The 27,530-nt window shown below is 42.2% G+C and overlaps 1 protein-coding gene across 2 annotated transcripts in view; it reads right to left on the bottom strand.

Moving 5' to 3' along the window:
- Window positions 1-27,530, bottom strand: part of PATJ (PATJ crumbs cell polarity complex component) — a 367,374-nt gene that overhangs the window by 6,816 nt on the left and 333,028 nt on the right. For both annotated transcript variants that reach the window (XM_044238351.1, XM_044238352.1), the window contains exons 37-43: window positions 27,284-27,431; window positions 26,048-26,134; window positions 22,301-22,415; window positions 21,104-21,141; window positions 17,099-17,221; window positions 16,260-16,364; window positions 1,937-2,043 (exon numbers count right to left, since the gene is read on the bottom strand). In XM_044238351.1, coding sequence (XP_044094286.1) covers window positions 1,937-2,043; window positions 16,260-16,364; window positions 17,099-17,221; window positions 21,104-21,141; window positions 22,301-22,415; window positions 26,048-26,134; window positions 27,284-27,431 — 723 coding nt within the window. The remainder of the gene's footprint in view (window positions 1-1,936; window positions 2,044-16,259; window positions 16,365-17,098; window positions 17,222-21,103; window positions 21,142-22,300; window positions 22,416-26,047; window positions 26,135-27,283; window positions 27,432-27,530) is intronic.

The raw sequence follows: 27,530 nt of genomic DNA, 5'->3' as shown, positions 1-27,530 counted from the left end.
GTACTTACTGGTTGTTTACAGCCACAGTACCTGCTGATCGTTCATGACCTAGAAATCGTTAACTCTTCTGAATGCCCCTCTTGGCTTATTCCAATTCTTTTAAAACTAAGCAGAAGCACCTGTGTCTCCAAGGACACACCTTAATAGAGTTGTTCCCCCACCTCCATGGTTCCACAGGACCCCGTGCTTACTTAACTTTCTCAGGGAACCTGGCTCCCCTATACTTATCAACTCTTACAAACGTGGATTTAGGGGCCTGTTTTCACGATTCTCCCCAATTCCTTGAGGACTGGGGCAATGCGTTCACCTGTGGTTTTTAAGTTTGAATCCTCAGAACCCAGTACTTGCACAGTATCTGGCCTTTGAAAAGTGCTCAATAAAGACATGTTGAAATAATGATGGATTATCCCTTACGGCCACATGGTAATGAGGTCATGAATAAGGCTCCCCATTTCAGGACTTCATGACCTTGTAAGTACTCTCAGCAGTGGCCCACTGGCCAGACGTGAATTGGATTCATGGTTCCTCCTCCAAACACAGCCCCTGTTCCTAAGGATACTGAAATAGGAATCTAGATGTCCAAAGTCATTGTTTTAGAGTTGGGTCCTGGGAGCCACCGAATCATTGGAGACTATCATAATTGTACTGCTTCACAATTAGAGACCTGTTTTCAGGAGGTGGGGGGACGTAGCTCCACTCCTCAGTTGGCAACATCAGATGGGAGCTTGCCTCCCTTTATCTCACATTTTCAATTTGTTTTAATTTACTTTCATATAGAAGACCGATAAAAAAAAAAATCTCCGAATGTTAACAGTGGTTGGATTCTAAATAATTTATAGATTCTTTTACAGCAGTGGTTTCCAACTTGCCAGGAGCTGTGGTTCCTAGCAAAGGAACCAAGATCACAAGGGCAGCTCTGCATTTCCATAGGGACATCAAAGGATGCTAAAGGTACTTAACTACTCTTCTATAATAGGGTCCTGATCCTCCTCCCCATCCCCACCCCAGAATAGGGCCACTGTAACTTAAAATATCTTAATTTTATGTATTTGTCATATTAAATTTTTTAAAAAATTTTTATTAACATATAATGTGTTATTAGCCCCAGGGGTGTATCTGTCATGTTTTAACGGCATGCATTTATTCCTTTAATAATGAGAAAAAAGTAAAATGAACTTAAGTTTAATATTCTTTCCTCGAGAAAAACAAACTCAAAGGTATGATTTAAGCTGAAAGTACCAGGAGAAAATTCAAAATGTCTGTGATCATTAGAGCTTTCCAGTGAAACATTCAGATCCATCCACAAGCCTTTACGGAGCACGTACTGGTGACCAGGCACTGGCGGTTCTGAGAGGCGTAAGTTTAGGCAGCATTTCTGAAAGTACAGACCCTCTGCCCACCTGTAGCAAAGCTGTCCTAGGGAACCCGCTGTAGACCCCCTCATCAGAATCTCTGAGAACGGAGCCGGAGAAATTAGCCATTTTAAAAATGCTCCTTAGACATTTAATATGCACATTCTAGGGTGAGAACCACTGCTTTCGTTAATGGCAATGACTGTTTTCAATGAAGAATGCCAGCAAGTATAGCACTAGGATTACTCTCAGAACAAGATTTTAGCTTAGAAAACACAGTTCCCTGCCTAATAAAGCAGGGTACCCCTGGGGGGTCAATCTGTGATTTGTAGAGGAAGAAGGCACGGTGTCAAAGTGACCAAATTAGTGTGTGCACTGGCCCTCTCTTGGGAAGCTCTACCAGGAACGAAGCCTGGTGAGAAATGAGGAAACCTTGGTGCATCCCTGGAGATTCTCCAGGAGTTAGAAAAGGTAATGCATACCTCCCCCTCCTCTTCCTTAGAAAGCACACTCTAGTTTCTGGAAAAGGTCTCACTGAGCCTTGCCCATACATAGAATAGGCACTCTGCACCTAGAATACTCACTCTGTGTCTTCTGGGTGGTGGTCAGCAGTGGGAGAACCAAGGTGGTAGCTTGGAGACATGTGTTCAAGCTGAGTTGCTATGGCGCTTATATTGGTATCTGCTACAACCTGGGGGAAAACCAGAACAGGAAAATCCACTGTAAGTCAGGGGAGAATTAGAGAAACCATACTATACTCAATGGTTGGGTCTCATACTCATCTGATTCAACCTATCTGCAGCATTTGGAAACAAATGATTATTCTCTCAAACTTTTTTTTTAAAAGATTTTATTTATCTGACGTAGAATGAGCAAGCGCATAAGCACATAAGCAGATGCCCTGCTGAGCTGGGACCCTGATGAGGGGCTCAAGCCAGCACCCACGGATCATGATCGAAGCCAAAGGCAGATGTTTAACTGAGCGACCCAGACTCCCCTCAAGCTGTTTTCTTCGTTTGGTTTCCATGATACCATACTTGACTAGTTTCCTCTCTGCGCTTCCTTTTCTTCTTATCTCCTAAACCTCTAGGGGAGTGCCACAGGGCGCCATCCTTTAGTTTCTTATCTCTCTCATCTAACCCTCCCCTTAGTTAGCTCATCTTATCTCATCTCCCCCAACTGGATGTCTAAATACCATCTATGTGATGATAATTCTGGAGTCTGCATCTTCAGCACCACCTCTGAACTCTAGCTCTCTTTATCCAATCACAGTTAGGAGGACGTCCACCAGGCGTGTCAAGAGCTCCCGCGTGCAGCACTGAGCCCACCCCTGTGACCTCTGTCCGTTCTTGTGGACTTCCTCATCTCCCGTAACTACAACTTCATTCTTTGTTTCAGCCAATGACCTGGTGTTGTCCTTGACTACTCCTTCTCTCACAACCTGCATTCAGTCCTCATAAAAATTCTATTGGTCTCCCCCCACCCCACCTCCCTTCCTTTTCAAGGATTTTATTTATTTATGAGATAGAGAGAGGCAGCACACACAAAAGCAGGGAGAGGGGCAGAGAATGAGGGAGAAGCAGACTCCCCACTAAGTAGCAAGCCAGACATGGGGCTCAATCCCAGGACCCTGGGATCATGACTTGAGCCAAAGGCAGACACCTGACCAACTGAGCCACCCGGGTGTCCCTCTATTGGTCTGTCTACAGAATCCTCTCTTGCCTGGAGTTCTACAAAAGCCCCCTTCCTGTTCTCCTTGCTTCAGCCCCTCTCCGGCTCACTATACAGCAGCTAGAATGGTTCTGTTCAAACACAGCAGGTTATTACACTCCTCTGCTTATAACTGTCCAAAGGGAACCCAGCTCCCTAGGGTCACAAACTTAAGTCACATACACGTTCAAATAGTATTTGGCAAATGAAAGAAAGAAGGAATGACTGATTCTCTATTATTTGGTTTTTTTTTTTAGATGCTTCCAGACACTAGTATATGACACGTAAACATTCACTTTATTTTTTTCATCTGCAAAAAACATTCAAAAGCACGCAGAAGAAATACAGTATGCCTCTCACAGCTCATAGTAGGACACAGAATGAGGTTCTCAAGTTCTGTTTCTGCCATTAAAATGGTGCTGTGTGGGGCACCGGGGTGGCTCAGTGGGTTAAAGCCTCTGCCTTCGGCTTGGGTCATGATCCCAGGGTCCTGGGATCGAGTCCCGCATCGGGCTCTCTGCTCAGCAGGGAGCCTGCTTCCTCCTCTCTCTCTCTCCCTGCCTCTCTGCTTACTTGTGATCTCTGCCTGTCAAATAAATAAATAAATAAAATCTTTAAAAAAAAAAAAAAAGGTGCTGTGCCTGAATTTCAGCTTTCTCAGCTGTTGAATGGGAATCATAAAAGCCTGCCTTGTGGGCACCTGGGTGGCTCAGTGGGTTAAAGCCTCTGCTTTCAGCTCAGGTCATCTCAGGGTCCTGGGATTGAGCCCCGCACCGGGCTCTCTGCTCAGTGGAGAGCCTGCTTCCCCCTCTCTCTCTGTCTGCCTCTCTGCCTACTTGTGATCTGTCTGTCAAATAAATAAATAAAATCTTAAAAAAAAAAAGCCTGCCTTGTGTGCTTAGCCTGGAGATGTCTTCCATCTCTATGAGTTCAGAGCTTCTCTCTCCAAAGCTCCTGGGCTATTCCTGCTTCTGATCAGTGGTTCTTCTAGGTTATAATAATCTGTGCACAAGTAGGTATGGAGTGGGGGACTTGACACCAATGCAAAGAACTGGATTTGACTGCAGTTTCACAATGAGCCAATAGAGGGCACGGCTGCCCAAACTGCCAGGTTTAGCTGCATCTGTCATTAGAGTTTTTACAGCGAGGAAAGCAACAGGCCCACCCTGGAGAATCAGAACACATTTTGGTGAAGTATCCTATTTGGGGGAAAACACAGCTGTGTGCAAGTTATGGGATCTTCTGGAAATACCATCATATACAGAATGGCTGAATGAACTGGGCAAATATTTAGGATGAGACAAGGAGGAAAAGATGTGGATTCGTTTTGACCACAAGAGCCCCTCCACTTTCCACCAGCCCTTTCTGTACTCTCCCCACAGCACGTGTATCAGAGAATTTGTCTCTGCCTATGACCTCTGTAATCTCAACTTACACCATCCTCATGGACCACTCCACCCTGGCAGCCCTCCCCATCACCAGAACTAAACTTCTATGACCCATTTTCTAGCCTTCCTCCCCCTTTCCCACCTCTTGGTTATTCTACTCACCCCTATGGCTCAGTCCTGTGTCCAATTACCACATGCACACTTAGGGTCTACGTGACAATGTATATACTCCCATAGTTTTAAATGCCACAAGGTGCTGAAAATTCCCAGCCTAGTCTGCTGTATCCAATTGCCAACTTACCATCTGCATTAGCTAATTCAAACTCTTGATCCAACATCCATTTTACAATTGACTTTCCTTCTAGTTTTCCCTCTTAGTAGATGGTAGCTCTGACCACCTGGCTAAAATGTGCTAGGTATAAGACTGGAAATACTTGATTGCTGACGGGCGACCACTGTCGAACTAGAGCGGATGCCGGGAGGCTAACCACACAGAATGCTTACTCTACCCACCGGTGACATCCCTCTCTCACCTGCCATATGTAATCCACCACCAAGTCCTCTGGAGTCTACCTCTGACGTGCTTCTCAAATCTGCTTCCTTTTTGCCCCTATGGTGACCACTCTAATTAATTCATCATTATCAGCTGCCTTGAACATTCATTCTCTTTTAATCTCTCTTCTATACATCAGCCAGTTATCTTTTCCAATATAAAATGGATAATGACACTCCCCTGCTTAAAACCTTTCAGCAGTCTCTCTTTGTACTTGGAATAAAATTCAGACTCCCTAATTATACACACAAAGATCCCATCAATCTCCTTCCATTCCAACCACACTCCAGGTCTCCCTGCCCACAATCTTATCCACCCCTCCCAAAACCCACCAGTGGGCCTGGTATCAGCTTACAAGTCACTTTCCTTATACTAGCCTTCTTTACTACTGGTGCTTAAATTAATTTCTCCTGTTTTCCTCCCCATGGCAATTGCAAAACATTTCTAACAAATTGTGATGATACGTATTTCCATGACTACTAATGGTTCTCCCCTACCTCCACCACACAATCCATGAGGACAAGGACTGCTTCTCAGTGTTAACGTGCCTGGCACCTAACAGTTGCTTAATGAGTATTTGTGGAGTGAATGAATCCAAAACCTTCCTAAGGAATAGGGATTATGGGACTCAATTTTCTGAATTTCCACAGAACAGAGTGAGACAAAGAGGCTACAAGGAGATTGGTTTTGGGTCCTTATAGGAGAGGAAAAAACTCTATAGTCAGGCCCTTCCAGAACAGAATGGCACAGCTTATTGGGGCATGAGCATCCCATTGAAGCTAGCCCTCAAACAGAGGCTCAAAATCTATTAATTTGGGATACAGTAAAGGATGTTCCTGTACTTGGCGGGAATTTGGACTTGCGCTCTCAGCTGACCATGAAAACAGACCATCCATTATGGGGCTGAGGAAGAAAGTCAGTAAAATATTGTTTTCTTTAAGGTACCTCATGATTTGATGGCAACTTGCTCCTTTCTTTGGTTTGTTTAGTCTCTAACAGCGCCGCGACTACTGAGATCAGCTGAGCACTTACTTTACACTATGTGCTCTCCTGAGTCCCTACAGAGGTAGGTGCCACTATTATACCTGCATTTTAGACAGATGAAGCTGGAGCAGAGAGGTTAAGGAACTTTCCAAGGTCAGTTAAGGAGGGAGAGCTGGTTTCATTTCCACATCATTTCACTCCAGAGTCTTGTGCTCTACATCATATGCATTGTGAGGGTATAAACCTGGTCTTGGACCCTCACGCCAGGCAATCTGACTCACTCCGCATATAATTAAGTACAGTCTAGATTATGGTGTCAGGGAGGGAGAGAGCCAGAGAGATAGTTGAACAGGCAGTTACAAACAGAGCAGATCATCATGGCGTGTGGTTGACGACAGGCTGGGAAACTCCCTGGCTCTTACAAGGTACTATAAGAGGAGGGCTCAGGGTGCAGAAGATAGGCCCATGGATGTTCCTGAAGGATCTTTTTTTTTTTAAACTCTTAGAAAAAGAATACACTTTCAAGAGTCCATGAAATCGGCCATATAAATTGTGAAACCAAAATCACAGTTCTACTTGGGTAAATATCAATTTTTATAAAAATCTAGCTAGAAAATATAAAAACACTTCTAACAGTACCGTGTTTTTTTTTTTTTAAAGATTTTATTTATGTGACAGACAGAGATTACAAGTAGGCAGAGAGGCAGGCAGAGAGAGAGGAGGAAGGAGGCTCGCCGCTGAGCAGAGAGCCCGGTGTGGGGCTTGATCCGAGGATCCTAGGATCATGACCTGAGCTGAAGGCAGAGGCTTTAACCCACTGAGCCACCCAGGTGCTTCTCTAACAGTACCGTCTTACAGAAAAACTCATAACCCTCTAAAATCTAAAGGCCTCTTGCTTACCCTCAACCCTGAAATAAAAAGGGTCTCCCACCCACGGATGGTATTAAATCCCAGGGGCTGACCTAGGATCCTTGGAGCGGTTCAAGCTCCTCTTTTGTAGGAGTGGAAGCCAAGAAGCTAGATGGGATATGTGAGGGATTTTCACTGATGGCTTAGTCTTTTGTAGGAAGCCACAGAGAACATAAACCCATCACCCCCAGAATGACTCTATAGCCCCAAGGTATCTGCATTAACCATCTTGCTCTCGGAGTTGATTGGTCTTCCCAGGGACTGATTTGTGGAAGCTAATAATCTGATCTCAGAAGGGTATATATGTTCAGCTGGGTACAAGTCCAAGGAGACGTGGCCTATGAGTCTGAGTTCAGCTCTGCTTCTGAAGTGCTCTTCCCCCATCAATACCAGGGACTGAACAACATGGAGGTAAGGCTGGGAAAAGGTCTATTTATGAGTTTTGAAGATGGGGGAAGGCCAACAGACTAATAGGAGGTTTCCTTATTATTATTATTATTTTTTAAGTAAATCTAGAACTTCTGTGGTAGTTTCTGAGGATAGAGACGGGATTAGAGGAAAGCAGATGTGTTCCATCCTTCAACAGAAAGGCTGGCAGTTGATGTAGTGTGGGGGACAGACAGGAACACATGCTATTCAAAATGGAGAGAGGAGAGGGGAAGGACAGGGTTTCTGGGTAAAGCAAAGAAGGCTTTGAGGTCCTCAGACAATGGGTATTAAGGTCTGTGCAACTTGAATATGTGGTTCAGGAGCTGTGGTGTCCGGAGTTCTTGGTCCCAGCTAGGGCCAGCTCCATTTCCACCATACTCAGATCAGCAACCTTTCTTCTCATCCCTGGGCACGGGAGATATGGCGGATGTCTTCCCCGCTTCCCACTCACCCTTCAGAACCATTCCCCTGGTTCAAAGCCTGTGGGTCCTTTAAGTTTATGTCATCCTTTATTGTTGTACATAGTGCTGCTTCGTATACCTTGAATGGTTCTTTAAGACTGATCACTAGATGTGGCACAGCTGGGTGATGGGGATGCACAAAGGAAACGTAACAGACCGTCTGAAGCTGCCACGTGGCTGTAGCAGTTTGAGCTCTCACTGGGCTTTAATGAAAGTACTTTGTTTCCTCACCTTTTCCCCAATTTGTTAGGATCAAATATTTAGTAAGTGCCTACGTGAAGAGAGCGACACCACTGGTCTGAAGGAAGATGTGGAGGAAATCCCTGTACCTGAGGAGAGGGAGACATGTGACATGAAAGAGGAAGATGCCACTCTACATGAGGGGAGAGAGACTCGTGAAATGAAAGACAAGAAGGAGAAAGTCACTCTATCCGACAGGAAGACTTATGAAATGAAGGATGGGGAAGAAGCCATATCCTCTGAATCTAATGAAAAAGCGGAGGCCTGTGAATCAGTGGAAGAGGAAGAACCAATAAGGATGTTTCCTCCTCCAACCGCCATTACACCTCACTCCATGTTTCCCCCTCCAACCGCCATTACACCTCACAGCATGTTTCCCCCTCCAACTGCCCTTGCCCCTCACAGCGTGTTTCCCCCTCCGAATGGACAAACTGTATTTTTCCCTCCAGGAGGGTATTTATTCTGATATGCTTTCTCATGCCTCAGCTTCTTGTGGCATTTACTAATTCAGGTTAAAAGCAAAACTAAATTCAATCAGAACTGTATGTTCTATATTAAAACGATGTATGCTTGATACTTTCTGAGTCATAAAGCAAATGTTATTTATTGCATGGACCCTAAGATGAGTACCTTTCCTTAAAATAGGTTTTGGGATGGCGCCTGGGTGGCTCAGTGGGTTAAGCCTCTGCCTTCGGCTCAGGTCATGATCCCGGAGTCCTGGGATCGAACCCCGCATCGGGCTCTCAGCTCAGCAAGGAGCCTGCTTCCCTTCTTCTCTCTCTCTGCCTGCCTCTCGGCCTACTTGTGATCTCTCTCTGTCAAATAAATACAATTAAAAAAAAAAAAAGGTTTTGGGGAGGGCGGTGGCTCAGTCGGTTAAGTGCCTGCCTTCGGCTCAGGTCATGATCCCAGGGTCCTGGGATGGAGCCCAGGCTTCGCAGGGAGTCTGCGTCTCCCTGTACCTTGGCCTAACTCCCTTTGTACTTGTGCTTTTCTGTCTCTCTCTCTGAAATAAATAAAATCTTTAAAAAGAAGATAGGTCTGGGGGATTGTTTTGGAGAGTTGAGAAGTCAAATATTTTCTAGATCAGTAGGATTATCATAATGCACAAAAGCTTGAGCTCCTTGCTTCCAACTTTCCTGAGCTGCTGATCCCGTAGAAGAGTTAAGATTAGCCAGAGTAAGATTAGCCCTTATATTTGTTAGGACTCAAATCCTGCAGTACAAAATACAAATTCGGCACTCACACCCATCCTGGATCCTAGATCCATAGTGTGGATATGCTGAAAACTGACAGGAAGGCTGTCAAGTTAAGGTGCTCTGAAAAAGCTGGCATCCTAAGATGGGGCACGGAACAGAGGAACAAACAAGAAAAGCTTGCCTTGCCCCAGGACTGACATTTGGTGTAATTTAATGAAGTAGAAAGCATACCTGCTTCAAGTTTTTATTTAGGATCTGAAGACACTGATTCCAGGGACATCAGAGTATATGAACTTCATTGTATCTTTTAAAAATATAATGGTTAGAAGTATCAACTTTTTTTTTTAAAGTGAGGTCTTTTTTTTTTTTTTTTTTAAGATTTTATTTATTTATTGGACAGAGAGAGAGAGAGAGAGATCCAAGGTAGGCAGAGAGGCAGGCGGGGGGTAGGGGGGGAACAGGCCCCCTGCTGAGCAGAGCATCCAATGCAGGGTCAGTCCCAGGACCCTGATTGAGATCATGACCTGAGCTGAAGGCGGAGGCTTAAAACCCACTGAGCCACCCGGGTGCCCATGAAGTGCCAACTTTTTAAAGTCTAGAGTAAAATAAGGGGCGAGGTGACTGCTCGTGACATCACAACCTAGTGGCATACACCTCACAGGCCACCTGGAAAACCATTCCTTCCAGGGTTTTAGAAATGTTTGCATCTACTCACCTCAGGCCCGCATTATTATAATGAAAGTAACACAATGCACTTATTTAATGCTCACCACTGGCAATCCACTGTTTTATTAAACATGACACCTCATTTAATCCTCACAGCCACCTCGGAAGAATGGAGCTATGGTCCGTATTTGTAGAGAACGGAAGAGTTAAGTGAGAGGACTCAAAACACACAACTTTCTGACATTAAGGACTCCTTGTTCTACAGAACCTCCAGTGGTCTTCATTTTCAAACCTTCAGCTCTTTGTCTTTTTCCTGGAGCTCACCACTCCCTTCCTGGCATCCCTTGGCTTTCTATCCATCATGACCTCCATAGGTCAGCTGGTTACATATTAGAAACACCTGGGAAGCTTTAGACTCTCCCTCTCTCGAAGTCCATGCTACATTCCAGACCAATGAAATCCCTGGGGTAGACCCAGGAACCAGTACTGGGACGAGTGGCTTTTTTGCAGTCAAGGTGAAGAACAGCTCACAAGCCACTCCTTTACTGAGACTCAAACGTGCCTTTACATGCTTCCCTGCGCCCTCCATCAACACACCTTCTCCGTTCCCAAGCCCATCCATCTTTCTCCTCCAGCAGAATTTTTCTGGACCGAACTGGTAACCATGCTGATTAGTTCTCTGTAAATTCGTATCTTTTAACTCTATTGGGGCAGCTCAGCAACCCACTCAATGTGACCAACACTTTTTTAGGCCAGGCCTTGTGCTACACAGATACTACTTTGGATCAGTTTGTGGTCTCAGGGGAAAATGACCCCCCAGGCACTCCCTATTCCCCAGCTTTCTGGTTGAAAAGTTTCCAAACAAAGGATTTCACAGGAGGGATTTTCACAGAGGGGAGAGGTGGGGTGACATGGATATTCCAGGCATAGAGAATAACATGCTTTACTCTCTCTAAATAATGAGTCCCTCCAGTGGGTCTCAGGTTGGCCTCGGAACTAGCAGCGGCATCACTGCAATGATCCTCACTCAATGCTTTTTTCCTTTTAAAGATTTTAAGTAATCTCTGCACCCAACGTGGGGCTTGCCCAAGATCAAGAGTCTCATGTTCTACCAACTGAGCCAGCCAGGCACCGCTTCACTGTAAAATTTTTAATATTCTTTTTCAGAGGTGTCTTCTATCTCCTTTGCTCCCAACTACCTCTTTGCTCTCTATTGACTTGCCACCAACTCTGAAAGAAAATCAATTTCTTTAAAGATTGCCAGTGATTTATCTACCAGTGGTAGTGACTTTTCCAGCTTTATTTACTTCTGCTTCACTGGGAAGTGTGCCATTTTTAAAATTCTTTTCTCCTTAAGTGTCTAGAACCTGGATTCTTGATTCCTGGTTCTTTTCTATTTATTTTTCCAGGATATTTCTTTTTGTGTGCACATGATAAAAAATTAAATAGTACAGCACATGATAAAAAATTCAACACTTTCACTCTCTAGAGGCACACTAAACACTTCTCTTTTCAGTTCTAGAGGTATAAACTAAGCAGTATGCATATAATCCTATTTTAAAATTTATCACCATGTTGATGTCTGTCAACTCCCTATTTCAACAGATGAAATATTCCAGTGGATGAAAATTTAGCTTGCCAACCTCTTTCATTTCACATTATTTTAAAGTTCTACTTGTTTTTTGTGCTTCTTTAGATATACTTAAACCTCTGTAGTTCTTTTTTTTTTTTTAAAGATTTTATTTATTTATTAGACAGAGATCACAAGTAGGCAGAGAGGCAGAGGGGGAAGCAGGCTCCCTACTGAGCAGAGAGCCCAATGTGGGGCTCGATCCCAGGACTCGAGATCATGACCTGAGCTGAAGGCAGAGGCCCAACCCACTGAGCCACCCAGGCGCCCCAAACCTCTGTAGTTCTAACAATTTCCAACAATCTCTTTTATTTCAACTTTAAAGATTTACTTCTCATATTTTCCTCTCTACTAATATATCCCAAATAACCATGATGCTAATATTTCATGCATTATGATGTTTAGTTGTGTTGGTTTTATTATCATGACTTATAATGTTTATATAAATGTTATTTATACTGAGTCAACTACTATAGTATGATTACATTTCCTTTTCTTGGTACAAGTTTATTTTCTTCAAGGTAACAATGATCTCATTTTAATTGTTATAGACTTATCACCAATGAACCCCAAATTTTCCCAGTAATTTCAAACTTCTAATTAACTGCATAATTAATTAACTAACTAATTAATAGATAATTAATCTGCTCCTCTTCTTTCCTTTTGACGGAGAGGCATTTCTCTTAGAGTGTCTTCTCCCCCTGCTCCAATTTGGTTAAGATATTCTCTATGCTCGGTATGTAGCTGTCCTGGGACTTCCACGTTTCTTAGCATTGAATCCACTGGCTTCCCTCTTTCTTACCTGCTCTTTTACTGGAATACCCTCCTAAAGTAATTTTCTCAGAAATATGCTGCTGAAAAAGAGGCGCCATTTGAATCTCCTGTTCTTTCGTAAGTACCTTATACTTTTCTCTTTGGAAGTTTTAGAATGTATATAGGTATTTATCCTGCTAACTGGCTCATGGACCTTTAGATAAGTTTATTTTATTTCTTATTTTTCTGTTTCTCATTTTGCAAGTCCATCTGTTAGATATCGGATCCCTTGAATTAATTTCATGTCTTTTTTCTCTTCCATTTTCAACTGACAGTTCAAAAGGAAGTCACTGTTCCCTCTATATTATCTTAATAAATATAACACATCTCTCTCTCCAAACTAGTAGTTGGACCCTCTTATATCAGGTTTTTTTTTTTTTAAGATTTTATTTATTTATTTGACAGACAGAGATCACAAGTAGGCAGAGAGAAAGGCAGAGAGAGAGGGGGAAGCAGGCTCCCCGCTGAGCAGAGAGCCCAATGCAGGACTCAATCCCAGGACCCTGAGATTATGACCTGAGCCAAAGGCAGAGGCTTTAACCCACTGAGCCACCCATGTGCCCAGTTATTTTGTGTGTGTGTGTGTGTGTGTGTGGTCTGAAGAATGTCCCCAAAGGGCCTCCCAAAATACTTTGTAGACAGATACTGAATGAATCTCCCTGATTTCAGACTCTCTTCTCCTGCCTTCCCTACTTGGACTTGACTCCAAGCCTTTGTCCTATCTTTGTCACCACTGTTTTCATTCATTTATTCAATCAGTATCTATGATATATAACGTGCCAGGTAGTGGGGATGCTGACATTGAAATGTCTCAGATGGCTTTATTTACTGTTCCTCCCCAAGTATTGGCAGTACATTTCCTCTGCCTACTGGACATTTCCAACTACAATGTTCTCTCCCAACATCCTTTTACCATACCCCTAGTTTACTTAGTGCTACCTCAATCCACCCATTCTGCTACATTCTTGAATGTTTGCAGAATTTCTTAATGGGCCCAAAACAAGCCTCACAAGTTCCTTTAGTGATAAAAATCTCTGATGTGCTCTTTTTATCTTCTGTGTTCTCAAAGATGTACCAAAAAAAAATTCTAGCAGAGAGTCTGGGTTACCTGATTTTGCCCAAAAAAGGTTTCATGGTCATTCTACAGATAAAAAAGCTTAACCAGACAAAACTATCAGACTAGAAAAGCAAATATAAATAGGAACATTTCAAATGACACCATGTAGCTACATCCAGCTCCACTGACCAATTTATCACTGAGAATAAGAAACCATCTGACTTTAAGGTCAGTAATATCTCCCTCTTATTAACACCCAGAGACAGCAATTTACACTGTGGGGAGAAGCTTCTGGGAAGTGTTGGTCATCTCGTCCACTCTTTCCAATGCACCATCCTGCCGTATGCTGATTCAGACCTTAATCTTCCCTGTGCAACCAGCGGCTGCTGACTGCTTTGCATGATGCACCGTCATAAGTCTTTTCCACATCAACAGACACAATTACCTAACCTTCTCTACCACTCAGCCAACGGGCTGGCTCACCTGACAATAAAAATAATTACCCAGTGCCAAGTCAGCTGTAATAACTGTACTGCTGGTACTATATACACTTTTTTTTTTTTCTTCAAGATTTTATTTACTTATTTGACACAGAGAGATCACAAGAAGGCAGAGAAACAGGCAGAGAGAGAGAGAGAGAAGGGGGTGGGAAGCAGGCTCCCTGCTGAGCAGAGAGCCCAATGCGGGACTTGATCCCAGGACCCTGAGATCATGACCTAAGCTAAAGGCAGAGGCTTAACCCACTGAGCCACTCAGGTGCCCTGCACATTGTTTTAATTGAGACAAATATACTATGTAACTGAAAGGCGTTTGACGCAGGACATGAGAGTTTTCTGTCTAAAGCATTTGGAAGCACGTAAACTCCACACCCATAACTGTGTAGATTATAATCTCAACGAAGTCCATTAAGCTTTTAATAACACAGGTTAGAAAATAACACTACCCACTAATGTGATTAAGGCAAGAGAGCATTTTAAACCAACTGTCATTTCCTTAAAATACAGAAATAGGAAAAATAAGGAACTCTTTCTAAGGTATGTGAACAGTAGCAATCTGACTAAGTGAAGTGTTAATTCCGCATGGGAGAGTTTGAGTGCATTGTCATTTAAGGTGCTTTTGCAGTTAATGTTAGTTTTGCATTGTGGCTTCTCATTTCTTTGTGAAGAAGGTGGTGCCGTAAAAATTATATTGGTGTATGAAAATACTGGTAATACCTGATTTTGCTAAGGGAGACTTTTTTTTTTTTGTCTTGACATTAACTTATTGGTTCAAGTAACTTCCTTTTAAAATTCTGTGTAACTAATGGTCCATAGTCAGAGACTGAGGAGTTGCACTTTTAGGCCTCTAGGGGTCAGCATAACTCGAAGGAAGAGCAAGCCCGCAAACAAGAAAAAGCAAGGCTATGCACAGGGTCTGACCAAGAACTGACGTGGGGTGGAGGGAGGAATGTGAGGCAGCAGCATAAGGTCCACTGAAAGTGAGGACTAGGAGCAGAGAGGAAGCCGACTCTACAGCCAGTCCACACAGTATTCTGGTTTGTGCTCCGCAGAAACCCAGAGACCCAAATCACTGAATAATATGTGGCCTATTGCATAAACTCTCTTGAAACTAATGACAGTATTTTTACGATCCCCTTCATACATGCTGTACTTTACCTTTTTTTTTTTTTTAAAGTATTTATTTATTTTGGAAGGGGGAGGGGCAGCAGGAGAGGGAGAGAGAATCCTAAGCAGAGTCCCTGCTAAGTGCGGAGTCCAACATATGGGGTTCCACCCATGACCCTGAGTTGAAATCAGGAGTCGGAGCTTACCTGACTGAGCCACCCAGGTGCCCCACTGTTTACTTTCATAATGTCTGTTTTGGCCTTTCGAATTTAGACCACTGAGATGTGAGAGTTAAGCACCACAAGCCGGTTTTCCCCAATGCAACGGCTTTCCAGTTTGACGTTATTATTATATTCAAGATTTTATTTTTAAGTAATCTCCACACCCAACCCAAAGTGGGGCTCGAACTCGCAACCCTGAGATCAAGAACTTCATGTTCTACTGACTGAGCCAGCCAGACGCCCCCCGGAAATTATTTAAAGGCTAGAAGGATCTGAGGGGCTAGCGAGCCCTCTCTAAGGTACTAAATGGTGGGTTTTATTCTTTTCACAGGTAAACTGTTCAATACTACCTGCAGAAGCGTGGCGATTATAATCATACATTTTGGAAGAAACTCATTAGCAAAACTCACTGCAATATCATACCTCTCACTGCCCCGTATCAATCTCAGAGACATGTGGAGGGCTGAACTATAAGGAGGGGTGATGAACAGCACACCTCCTTTCTACTTTCTGTTATATTTCCCCGTGCATCTGGACAATACTCTTGGGGACCACAGCTGATAAATAATTGTCTGCCTCATTTGATGACAACCACACAGTGAGAATTTAACAGTGCTGGCCATCATTTATGCTACGGGGAAAAAGAGCATTGTATTTTTCCCTTCCTATAAAGGGGGTGGAAGAAACTGTGTTTGGGCAGTTCGGTAACAGTTCTTGGGCATAAGAAAAGAAATCATTTCCTATTCCTCACAAACTTTGATTTACAAAAGAATGCTGGAAGCTAAAAGCCTTGTTGATTCATCATGTGAAGCAAAGAGTAATTTTTCTCCCCTTGTTATGCTTTCATATAATCATGCTCACTGCCTGTATGGGTGGCATTAAAGAATTTCTGAATAAAAATAATAATTTCTTGCTTTCAACCTTCATAATTCACATCAGCAAGCACCCCGCTGGGCGGTGATGCCTACTGCCAGTGACGCTCAATCTTTTTTGCACGCCACTTATCTGCCTCGCACAGCTGCGCGTCCCATTGATGGCAGTACCTGTAGGATAATACGCCCGTAGGCGTTCTTTAGCAGATTAACCACGTCCGCGTGAGACAGCCCATCCAAAGGTTGCCCATTAATGCTGACAATCCGATCTCCAACCTGGAAGTACAAAAGTGGTAGAAAATCACTATCATTAAGAAAAATTAAATTTGAGGAGAATGCTTAAAATTCTTTGTAAGTCATATTTCCCATTTGTGGCTATTGTGAAGAGCCTGTGTTTCTCCTGGGTATGCATGTTCCAGAAGCATGAGGAATTTTTATGGCTTTCCCCAAACACAGACCAATCAGAGAAACAAGAAGGGGGTCAGATGTGATTAGGGGAAGGCACGGCAGGCCACTTTTGTATTTTGGCAATGGCAGTGATTCATACATCCATTCACCAGTAATAGCGGGGCACACAAATTAACTGTTCAATAAAGCTCTAATGAGGAAGCCAAATATTTTCTCCTTTATTTTTCTACCTAAGTTAAGAATAAGGGGCACTGGGGAAAAAAAATCATTAAGAACGTTAATTCTTCTGGCTGAAGGACAATTCTCAGGTCAAATCTCTCTCAAGTGAAGATTAATTTTGGGTGGAATGAAGTGCAAAAAATGGTTTGGGAGGCTTTGCAAATGAGCTGCAATTTCTTCCTTCATTGGGAAGCTTTGATACAAACAATAATATTTTTATATGCCCAGGGACCTAATGAATTTTAGGTGTCAACTTTCTCCAATGCATTTTGCCCTCAGCGTGGGTCTCTGTTGGAATTCCAACTTTAAAATAAAGCGCCCATGGCTGCAACTTTGTCTCCCACCACATGCTGTGAGCACTTCACCATTTTCCTTCTGTTTACCTTAAGCTTCTGGGTACGTGCAGCCACACCACTGGCCTGAATCATAGCTATAAATATCGGGATATCTCCTAAGGGACTTCCTTTTCCTCCGGCAATACTGATTCCAAGGGCATCGCTGAGCTCCTAAAAAAGGAAAACACGGCGCTCATATATTTAATAAAAAAACCACACCCCGACTGCTCCCAGAGAGCTGTTGAACAAAATCCTTCCATGATGCAGGAGGCCAAGGCAACACCAGAGCAGCGCCTTTGGAGTCAGAAAGAAACCTGTGTTTTCTGCTGGAGTGCTGAATTAGCTGGGGGTGGGGAAGGTCTTAAGGCAGTTCCTTAACCTCATAGAGTTTGCATCTTTATGTTGGTTTGAGGATTAAATGAGATGATAGAGTGCAGTCTTAGCCTACAGAAGAGGCTCAATAAAAGGCAACAGTAGGAGTAAAAACAACAACAAAAAAATACAAAACAACCCTATGTTACTGCTCAGTTTAGTGGCCAATTTTGATGCAGACTTGGCAAGTATGTTCTCATATGGTGTTTATGATTAAACTGCCACACATATCATGCTCTTCTGGGTGTGAACAAACACACTTGGCTCTCAGGAGCTGCACGGCTGCCTTACAACAAAGGCTCTGAGAGGACGCCCGCTGGAGTGGTAAGGGAGTCCACAGAGAGAAGGGACACGCGGCGGAAAGCGTTCGCGAAGGTTAGGAAGTGAGGCAGCTTGGTTCCCTCGGACCCTGGCGAAGCAATCTTGGCTCTCGTCCAGGTTTTCCTCACATTCGTACCACAGGGTTAGTGTTTTAAAAACCACAGAAAGAATGACAGAGGCGTTCCGGCTCCAGCCTGGTGGCATTCACTCAACTATAGCATCTCTCTCTTGCTGATTAAAATGGACAACTCAGTCAAGAGCAGAAAACAACTACCTGAGGCTTTGGAAAAGTAAAGAAACACACACACTGTGGGCGGGAGCCGAAACCTGGAGAGAAAGCACGAGTGGGTGGATCTCCCCCTTGTCTTCCAGGCTGCTCTGTCCTGAGGGTGAGACCCCGCCTCCCCCACCCCCGTCAAGGAGCTAGAAAGGTGGGGACAGTGTAAGGCTCTGCTGGGGACGCCTCCCTCGCCCCATCTCGCGAGTCAGAGGAACCCGGCGAGGGAGCCCCTGGTGGCTGGAGAAGAAAGGAAGAAAGCTGGAGTAGACAGCCTGAGAAGAAGGGGAGCCACAGAAGTCTCTGGCTTCATTCTAAGCCACTCATGTGAGGGACAGACCCACACAGACCTGAGCTGGGAGGGGAACCATGGCTCCTGGAAAAATGAGACCGAACTCGTAGTCGGAACCCGAACAGGCTGCCTGCCTGCTAAGCCAGATACATCAACACTCTTCAGAATCTACACAGCGTAACATTCCTGGGGTCCAGGATAAAATTCTAAACTACCCAGTAGGCAAAAAAAAAAAATGAGACCAGTTTTTTTCAGTTCTTTAAAATATGCAGGATGGGGTGCTTGGGTGGCTCAGGCAGTTTAGCGTCTGCCTTTGGCTCCGGTCATGATCAGGGTCCTGGGATCAAGCCCGAGTTGGGCTCCTTGCTCTGCGGGGAGCCTGCTTCTCCCTCTGCCCCTGCTCATGCCCTCTCTCTCTCTCAAATAAGTAAGTAAATAAATAATGAAATTGCAGGATGGTTGAAAGTAAAAATTACACTATTGTTTGGTGGGGTTCTCAGTTTATGTAATGTAAACATATGACGACTATGGCATAAATTAGTGGTGTGGATGGGGTAAAGGGGCTTATATAGTAGCAAGACTCCTGGCGTTTTAACTGGTTATTTAAAAATATACATAACTTAGGGTGCTTCAAAGATTTTACCTCATAAAGTCTGAAGATGGGAAAAGAACAAATAATAACCAAAACCATATATGAAAAAGCTTTAAAAACTCATGCCACAGGGGCTACTGGGTGGTTCAGCTGGTTTAGCAACTGCCTTTGGCTCAGGTCAGGTATCAATAGTAAAGCAATGCATGCAAAATGGCAAGATGTGTTTCATCACAAAAGTTTCTGCTTGGAACATGTTTGGAAGAATATGGTTGTTGGGAGCAGGCTTTTTATAAAAACCTGTTTAAAAAAAGTGGCTGAAATGACTAAAGAAACAAAATTATATCTAGCTATCTATATCTATAAATCTATATTTTTTAAAAAAGATTTACCCATTTATAAGCCTGAGTGGGAGAAGGAGAAGGAAAGGGAGAGAGAGACTGAAGTCGACTTCGCTGCTGAGCTCGGAGCCTGACATGGGGCTCAACCCCACTGCTGTGAGATTATGATCTGAGCTGAAACCAAGAGTCAGAAGCTCAACCAACTGCACCACCTGGGCACCCCTATAAAATGATATTTTATAAACCCTGGAATGAGGAGAAATTTATGGAATAATTTGGCTTTGTTCAAATCCATCATAATGCTTTCATAATTTATCCATAATTATGGACACATTGGCAGATTTAACTTTCCCATCATAGGAACATCTGAGTTACCCCTTGGTGGAAAGATACTAGGAACAAACGAAGGAAATTTACTTCAAATTGTAGTTAGTAATAACGATGCCACTTCTTGGACATCTATGACACACTAGGTACTATGCTAAGTACACTACTTGCATTATCTCACTTAATCCATACAGTTAAGATTGACCTTGTGAGGTAAGTATTGTCATCCCCAGGCCACAGATGAGAAAACCTGCATAACTTGCTGAAGGTCATAGAGCTGATAAATGGTAGAGAGCCTTCAAACACAGTGATGATTGATTCCAGAGAACTAAGCTATGCTGGGTTATCTCTTCACTGCAGTTGAACCATGATTATAACAAGGTCATCATTTCTTTGTAAGTACTTCTTGAATCCCAAATTTAATGGTTGAAATAATCGAATAAAAGTACTTTCCAATATTCTGGATATCGCACAGGAGTCTGAAAATCAGGATCAACAACTTTATGAATTTAAATACAACTCACCCAATCTTTTCAAGAAGGCGATTTAGCAATATGTGTAAAAGCCTTTAATAAGTGTGGCTTTTGACTCAACAACTGCATTTCTAGGAATGAGTCCTCAGGAAATTACCCATGATATAGACAGAAAAAGAAAAACAAAGATGTTGCTATAAAAGAGCAAAAGTTGAGGGGTGCCTGGGTGGCTCAGTGGGTTAAAGCCTCTGCCTTCCGCTCAGGTCATGATCCCAAGGTCCTGGGATCGAGTCCGGCATTGGGCTCTCTGCTCAGCAGGTAGCCTGCTTCCTCTTCTCTCTGCCTGCCTCTCTGCCTACTTGTGATCTCTGTCAAATAAATAAAATCTTAAAAAAAAATAAAAGAGCAAAAGTTGAGAAATGTGCTAATTGTTTAGTAGGAGGAAGTTGATTTAAGTATAGCACATTTATATGATGGAATACTATGCAATCAATAAAAATCAGGCTGTGTGCTGTAAAAAAAATACTAGCATGGCTGAAATTTCATCCTTTAAAGTGAAGAAGACAGGGGCACCTGGGTGGCTCAGTTGTTTAAGTGTCTGATTCTTGATTTCAGCTTAGGCTGTGATCTCAGGGTCCTGGGATCAGGTCCCCCATCAGGCTCCATGCTTGGCGTGGAGTCTGCTTGAGATACTCTTCTTCCCACCCCCCCACAACTTCTGCTCACACATACTCTCTCTCTAATAAATAAATAAGGTCTTTAAAAAAAAAAAGTGAAAAAGACAAGCTACCAAAGTATGTTTAATATGATACCATTTTTTTTTCTTTGGTTTGTTTCATAGAACTTAAACACATGCATGGGACATACCAAAAAATTCACAATGATTCTCTCTGTGGCTTTACTGTATTTTCCTAAGTCTGTTTATGTTAACACAGACCATTTATTGCCTTCAGTAACTTAAAAGAGCACACTTTCAATCCAACAAATTGTACTGAGGAAAAAATACACATTTTAAGGGAAATAGAACACAAATCAGAAAAATAGCAAAATTAATGACCTACCCTGACGATCTCAACAGTCCTTGGTCCCATATCTGTGCCTATAAATAATGAAGCAACACAATTAACTTTTTAATATAAAGAGATAACACAGCTAGGATTTAATATTCTCCTATAAAAATATTACTATTAAGAAAATAGTATCATTTTCTAGGGCGCCTGGGTGGCTCAGTGGGTTAAGCCTCTGCCTTCGGCTCAGGTCATGATCTCAGGGTCCTGGGATCGAGTCCCGCATCGGGCTCTCTGCTTGGCAGGGAGCCTGCTTCCTCCTCTCTCTCTGCCTGCCTCTCTGCCTACTTGTGATCTTGTTCTGTCAAATAAATAAATAAAATCTTAAAAAAAAAAAAAAAAGAAAATAGTATCATTTTCTAGGTCTTTCAAGAGAGAATACAAATAGGTATTATATACTTTCTCAAAATCCAAACTGGCAATTATTGGTTAGGGGCTATTTTAAGAGGCCCTCTGTCTGAGGTAGATGTGGTCATAACCACGTGGTCCGACAGAAGCTGAGGGAGGTACCAGCAGCTGCCCAGGATATGAGCCTAAATGGTTTGGGGGATGGGCTATTTTTGTGTCACTGTACATTTTCCTGCCTTAAGAGAAAATAAGCCTCTCCTCAAGGAAAGGCTTGAAAAGACCCCTTGCCTTGCCCCAACTGCAAAGGTATATATGTTTTTGACTTTCCTCAAGTGACCTGTCATTTGAAATTTTTCTCTTTGGGAAATAGTTTTCCTTTATGAAGTAGCTTCGATTTCCGCTTTCCTGTTTTTCATGTGATTTGTGTACAGTTAAAGGCACATTCCCAAAATGAGTCTCTATGGCTTTCCTTCCTTTAGAACAGGCTTTTCACCAAGCTTGGGGCTTAGGTGCACATATTTGAAGATTTCAATGTATCTGAATTGAGGGTGAAGAATTGTTTTTTAAAAATATTATTGGGGCACCTGGGTGGCTCAGTGGGTTAAGCCTCTGCCATTGGCTCGGGTCATGATCCCGGGGTCCTGGGATCGAGCCCCACGTTGGGCTCTCTGCTCAGCGGGGAGCCTGCTTCCCCCTCCCTCTCTGCCTGCCTCTCTGCCTACTTGTGATCTCTCTCTGTCAAATAAATAAATAAAATCTTTTAAAAAAATAAAATAAAAATATTATTATTTTAAAAAATTGGGGTCACAGGAGAGTTTTGCTGGACGTGTGTCCAAGTCATACCTGAACTTTTGGGGGAAGGATCTGGAGCTCTTTTTGTGCCGACCAGGTTTTGCAGGCTGGTGATGACAGGAGCCAGGGAGGGATGGAAGCTGCTGTGAGTGCTGTGTTGGCTTCCCTGGAAAGAAAGCCTGTCGTCAGCTGTGCTCAGACACTGACTTGGTCTTAAAAAATTCAGACTTAATATTTTAATTACTTAAATAGCCATAACCATGTGACAGAAAATTCTGTAGAGCCTAAAAGAGAAAACAGAAGTGACCCCTACTCATATTCTTACCTTTCTAACCCAATCCCATTTGACATTTTTCCATTGCCTCCTCTCTTATATGAGCTTTTATATATGGTTTCATCATCAAGACAAAAAACATGCAATAGTTTAAGCTTTTCTTGCTCCCCACGAAATAAAAAAACATTTTCCTAGATTTTTAGTGTTTATATATAATCAGTTAATGGCACTACGTGTCACTTGGGGCTATAGTCAACATTTATTACCTTATTACCCAAATTACATGATCTATTTTGCTAAAACAACTATCATAAAATCTTGACTAAAAGAAACTTTCTCCTCAGTTATAGGAGAAAGCAGCAAATATCAAGGGAATATATTGTTTTAGGAATGGGTTAAATTTTTTTTCTCAGAGATTTTCCTGGAGTCAGTGGTAATTGAACCCAATCTGTTACACTTCCATTATTGTCCTTTTATTCATTTAAATATACATTTGAGGTCTACATTTTATAGTCACGTAAGGCTAGTAGCTAGTCAATAAGAATCATATACACAGTAGAGGACCTTTCCAATGCAGAAAGTAATGTAAACCCCCTTACCCAAAAAGTAACCAATAATGAATAAAGAATGTTTTCTACCAAATTATCAAGGTTATGCCTAATTGCCTCAAAATTTTAAGCTAAACCTAAGATCACAATTATAATCTGATAAATTCTAATATGGTCCATTTTCTTAGTTCTATGATGTAAGTTAATATTTTGATTCCTTAACTATGAAAATATTCAAACATACAGAAAAGGTGACTTATACAGTAGACATTCATATGCATGCCACCTAGATCCCACCATCAATATTTTGCTGGATTTTCTTTGTCACATAACCACTCATCTATTCACCAATTTTTAAAAATTCATTTCAAGTAAGTTACAGACATCATAGACTTTACAATGGGTATATATATTTAAAGGAGTGTTTTCTATATTTTCCTGAAAGGATAGGATTTAAATCAATAGTGCTATAATATTCAGAATTTAGGGAGTACAGCACATTATAATGTTTGCTAAAAAAAATCCTAGAACAATGTGTTTACCACAGCCTTTATAAATATGAACTATGCCTGGAGGGGTTCCCTCAGTTATCTGAGGAAAAGATTTCTCAAGTGATTCTCTGTACACACCTTCCTCTGCAGAATACAGGCACTCTTTTCTGGTTGGTGGGAAAAGACTTTTTTAAAAAAGAGGCCCGGTGACCCCAAGAACAGAAGATTCCCCTTAATGAACCCACTTTTTCTAGGCCAAGTCTAACAAATGATAATTCTCCTTGGCCCTCAGAAGAAGACGTTTACCTCCCCATCTTACAATTGCCTAGAAAGAAATCTGTGCCCCTACAGGGTCTGAAGGTAGAAATGTTTGGGAATGGGATCCTCTTTTTCTCTGGTCAGGTCATGGGCTCGTCTTCAGCTCTGGATAATGGAAGACATTTCCTTTTCACAGCTGGCTATGATCCTTCTTTCAATGAGCCAAATATCAATGCAGACTCTCATATCACCTCAGCCAAAATTTTAAGGACAAAGTAAGGATAAAACATATTTACTATTTTTCTTAAAACTGAATTAAACTTATACCCCCAAAGGTAAAAATTCTGTGCAAGAAGGTTAGATAAAAGTGTTTGATACTGGGGTGCCTGGGTGGCTCAGTGGGTTAAAGCCTCTGCCTTTGGCTCAGGTCATGACCCCAGGATCCTGGGATCAAGCCCCACATCGGACTCTCTGCTCAGCAGGGAACCTGCTTCCTTTCCTCTCTCTCTGCCTGTCTCTCTGGCTACTTGTGATCTCTGTCTGCCAAATAAATAAATAAAATCTTTAAAAAAAAAAAAGTGTTTGATACTTTGTCTTAGGTTTCCAAAATAGGACAGCTCATGTTCATAGATCAGCTAAATGGTGATGATGGTTTTATTGACATTTAATAATAGAGCTTCTAAATTTGTTAGCGCTGTATTTAACCTAAGTGTGAACTTTATTAATCACTAAGACGTTCTTACACATGTTCCTCAAGGACAGAAATCTAGTTCTATCTACTACCTCATCCTTCAGTTCAAACTTTTCTTAAAATGTTGGAATTCTTTGTATCCCTTTGGGATTTTGCATATGCTATTCCATCTGTCTGGGATCCCTTCTCCCTCTTTTCAACCTATCAAACTCCTTGTGGAATGAGATCCAATGGAGCCTCCTCTCTGGTACCCTCCTATATTCTCCAAGGAAGAAAAATTTTATCCCCAGTATGGTTCAGTCTGAATTCTAACCTGCATACAACAAGGCTTTAGTGAAATCACTCAACAAGCGAAACTTCCACTAAGAAAGAAACCGAGACAACTCTTTTTGCATCTTAAGTTTCCACTGTTAATACAAGTCTGCTCAGACTCATCATCAACCATTTGTTCCTGGAGTCCCACCACAGCTCTGAGTCTTAGTGCGCATGATATTTGCTGCCCATTGCACTGGCCAGAAATGAAAGAGAAAACATATTCTAAGCTTAACATGATGTTTACTGGGTTTCACTGTTTTGCAGATTCTCTAAGACAAGACAGCTTGTCTGCGATCCTAGTTGAACAATGGTATTTTTCTTTACCCATTTTCTAACACCAATGAAGCATTCCAGAAACACCGGTGGGCTAATCACGAACTCAGAAGGACTTTTGAACAAAAGCTTTGGAGAGGCTTTAAGTCTAAGGCAACCAGGGAGAAGACCAAAACTCATGCTTTTCACCTCAAAAAAAAAAAAAAAAAAAAGCTCATCTATAACTCACAAAGGAGATGGAGGTCACAAGTTAAGTTTCTACAGCTTCATTATGTACCAAATGGGACAAACATGTAGTCTACCATCTTGATTTTGTCAGCCATTATAATGAAAACAAAACTAAAACCCCCAACTTTGAAATATACTTTGTTAAAAACAAAAAGTGGCACTTACATCAGCCTTGCAAATAAACATAAGATGTTTGCTAACCTACAAAATATCACCCATTAAGGCCTCCCTCTCAGAGGAGAACCCCCTACACTTCGCTCTCTTAGGAATATGCCATTAATTGCCCTCAGCATGTGTGAGTGGCTATTCACAAGTTAACTTTATAGCAATATTTAATTGAATGAATGGAACAATGTTGTGCTAATGAGGGTCAAATTGCCACCAGATGTTGCTTCTTTCTTTCCTTTTTTTTTTTAAATAAACACAGCTGTGTACATGCATGCATGCGTAGGCAATACAGAACTACTACTAGTGGACGAGAAAAGTGGTTCTAAGGAAACACTGGTGAGCAATAAAGGAGAGAAAAATCTAGGGATTAGCGAATATTAATAAATTTCCATTCCACCTTTCATTTTTATTTCAAACACATTAAAATGCACTGAACGTGGTGTTGTGAATATGCTGTCTAGTACACATTATTTCCAATCATTTATGAAATGGGGGGCTTTCTCCCAGTGGGGATAGGTGAGTGAGTCAGTCTGACGGGAGGCCATCAACAACCTGACTATTCTGTGAGGTCTTCCTCGAGGAGGTCCAGGAACCAGCTCGGAGTCTTCCAATCTCTAGCTGCACCAGCCCCTGTGCACACTTGGGAGGACAAGAAGAGAAGTAAGAAACAGCATTCACATGCTAAATTATCACGGCAGAGCTTCCATTCATCTCTGCACCAAAAACTGTAAATGGGTGGAAAAAAAGAGGGGATAAAGGTAAATCAGTAATCAAAAAACAAAACAAAAAAACAAAAAACAAACAAACAAAAAAACAAAAAACCCACACAAAATAACAAAATTCATCAACTCCGTGGTATTCACTTCATAACTTCATGACTTCTTTAACTATGGTAAGAGGATTACATTTCAATTCTCTTCCTTCAATTCTCTTCCTTCTCCCTTCTGATGAAAGTAGTGAAATAATGAAGTGAAATAATGAAGAAAAAGTGGTGAACAGAGGACAGAAAAATCATAGAGATAATTTACAAATAACAAATTCTCTCGTAAGTCGTAACTCATAGCTGACTATAGTAGGAAATCAGGATTTTAAAATAAACAAGGTTCATTTGTCTTTGCAAAAGCTTCCACAGCTATGTGTGAAACAGTGTGAGATGCAGCTGGTTACAGCTGAATAGAAATTTACAAGAATTTTTATTAATCAGTTTCCTCCAAGGGAGGTTGTGTCCATGCGGCAGGGACACTTGGAAGGGAACTCTGAACCTAGCCTCTACAACTTCGGTGAGAAACGGCGTCGATGGTGGGAAAACCACTCAAGCAGATCCTTGTCATTCTGGACAACCTGCTTTACTTTTTCAAACTTCATTTGTGAAACGGAAATTGGTCTAGATAATCTTTAGCGGTCCCTCCAGCAATAAAAGCTGAATTTGGTACATTCATGACAATACACCTTTAGAGAGAGAAGGATGAATTTTTTGACGCCAGGAGAACTTAGCCCCCATCTAATGCATTTAGAGCATTTAGAGAGTAATCATGGGTACCTGGTTTCTCACAAGCAGAAAAAGTAGCTCAGAAATCCTCTAAGAGGTTTCTCGTCAGTCCTGTTAGTCAATATAATAGCTTTCCTGTAAAGCTATTTATGATGGGGTAAAATAACCAGAGATTAGCTCTCTCTCATGAAAACTAGAGTTAGCATCAAGTCAACCCATTTTAACGCCAAGCTAGATTAGAACGGTTCCCTCTGGACTTCAGTTACACCAGCCGGGCCAACAGCAGCCCGAGGACTCACCTTGAGGACAGTGGCCACCGTCTCCTGGGAGGCATTTCTCATGTCCTCCCCGTTCACAGATAAGATCTGATCTCCCTGAATCAGTCTCCTATCCAGGTCTGCAGCTCCACCTTTGACGATGTCAGAAATAAACACTCCATTTCCATTTCTGCGGATAACACCAAGCAGCGGGGAATGGCATGGTTTAGTATTCCCGAGTCAGTCTGCGATTACTGACATTCTATACAGTTTCACTAAATCCTCAAGC

The sequence above is a fragment of the Neovison vison genome, chromosome 2 (genome assembly GCF_020171115.1).
Source record: "Neovison vison isolate M4711 chromosome 2, ASM_NN_V1, whole genome shotgun sequence".
NCBI classification, from domain to species: domain Eukaryota; kingdom Metazoa; phylum Chordata; class Mammalia; order Carnivora; family Mustelidae; genus Neogale; species Neogale vison.
The sequence above is the reverse complement of the archived record's forward strand: the minus strand, read 5'-3'. Positions and strand labels throughout refer to the sequence as shown.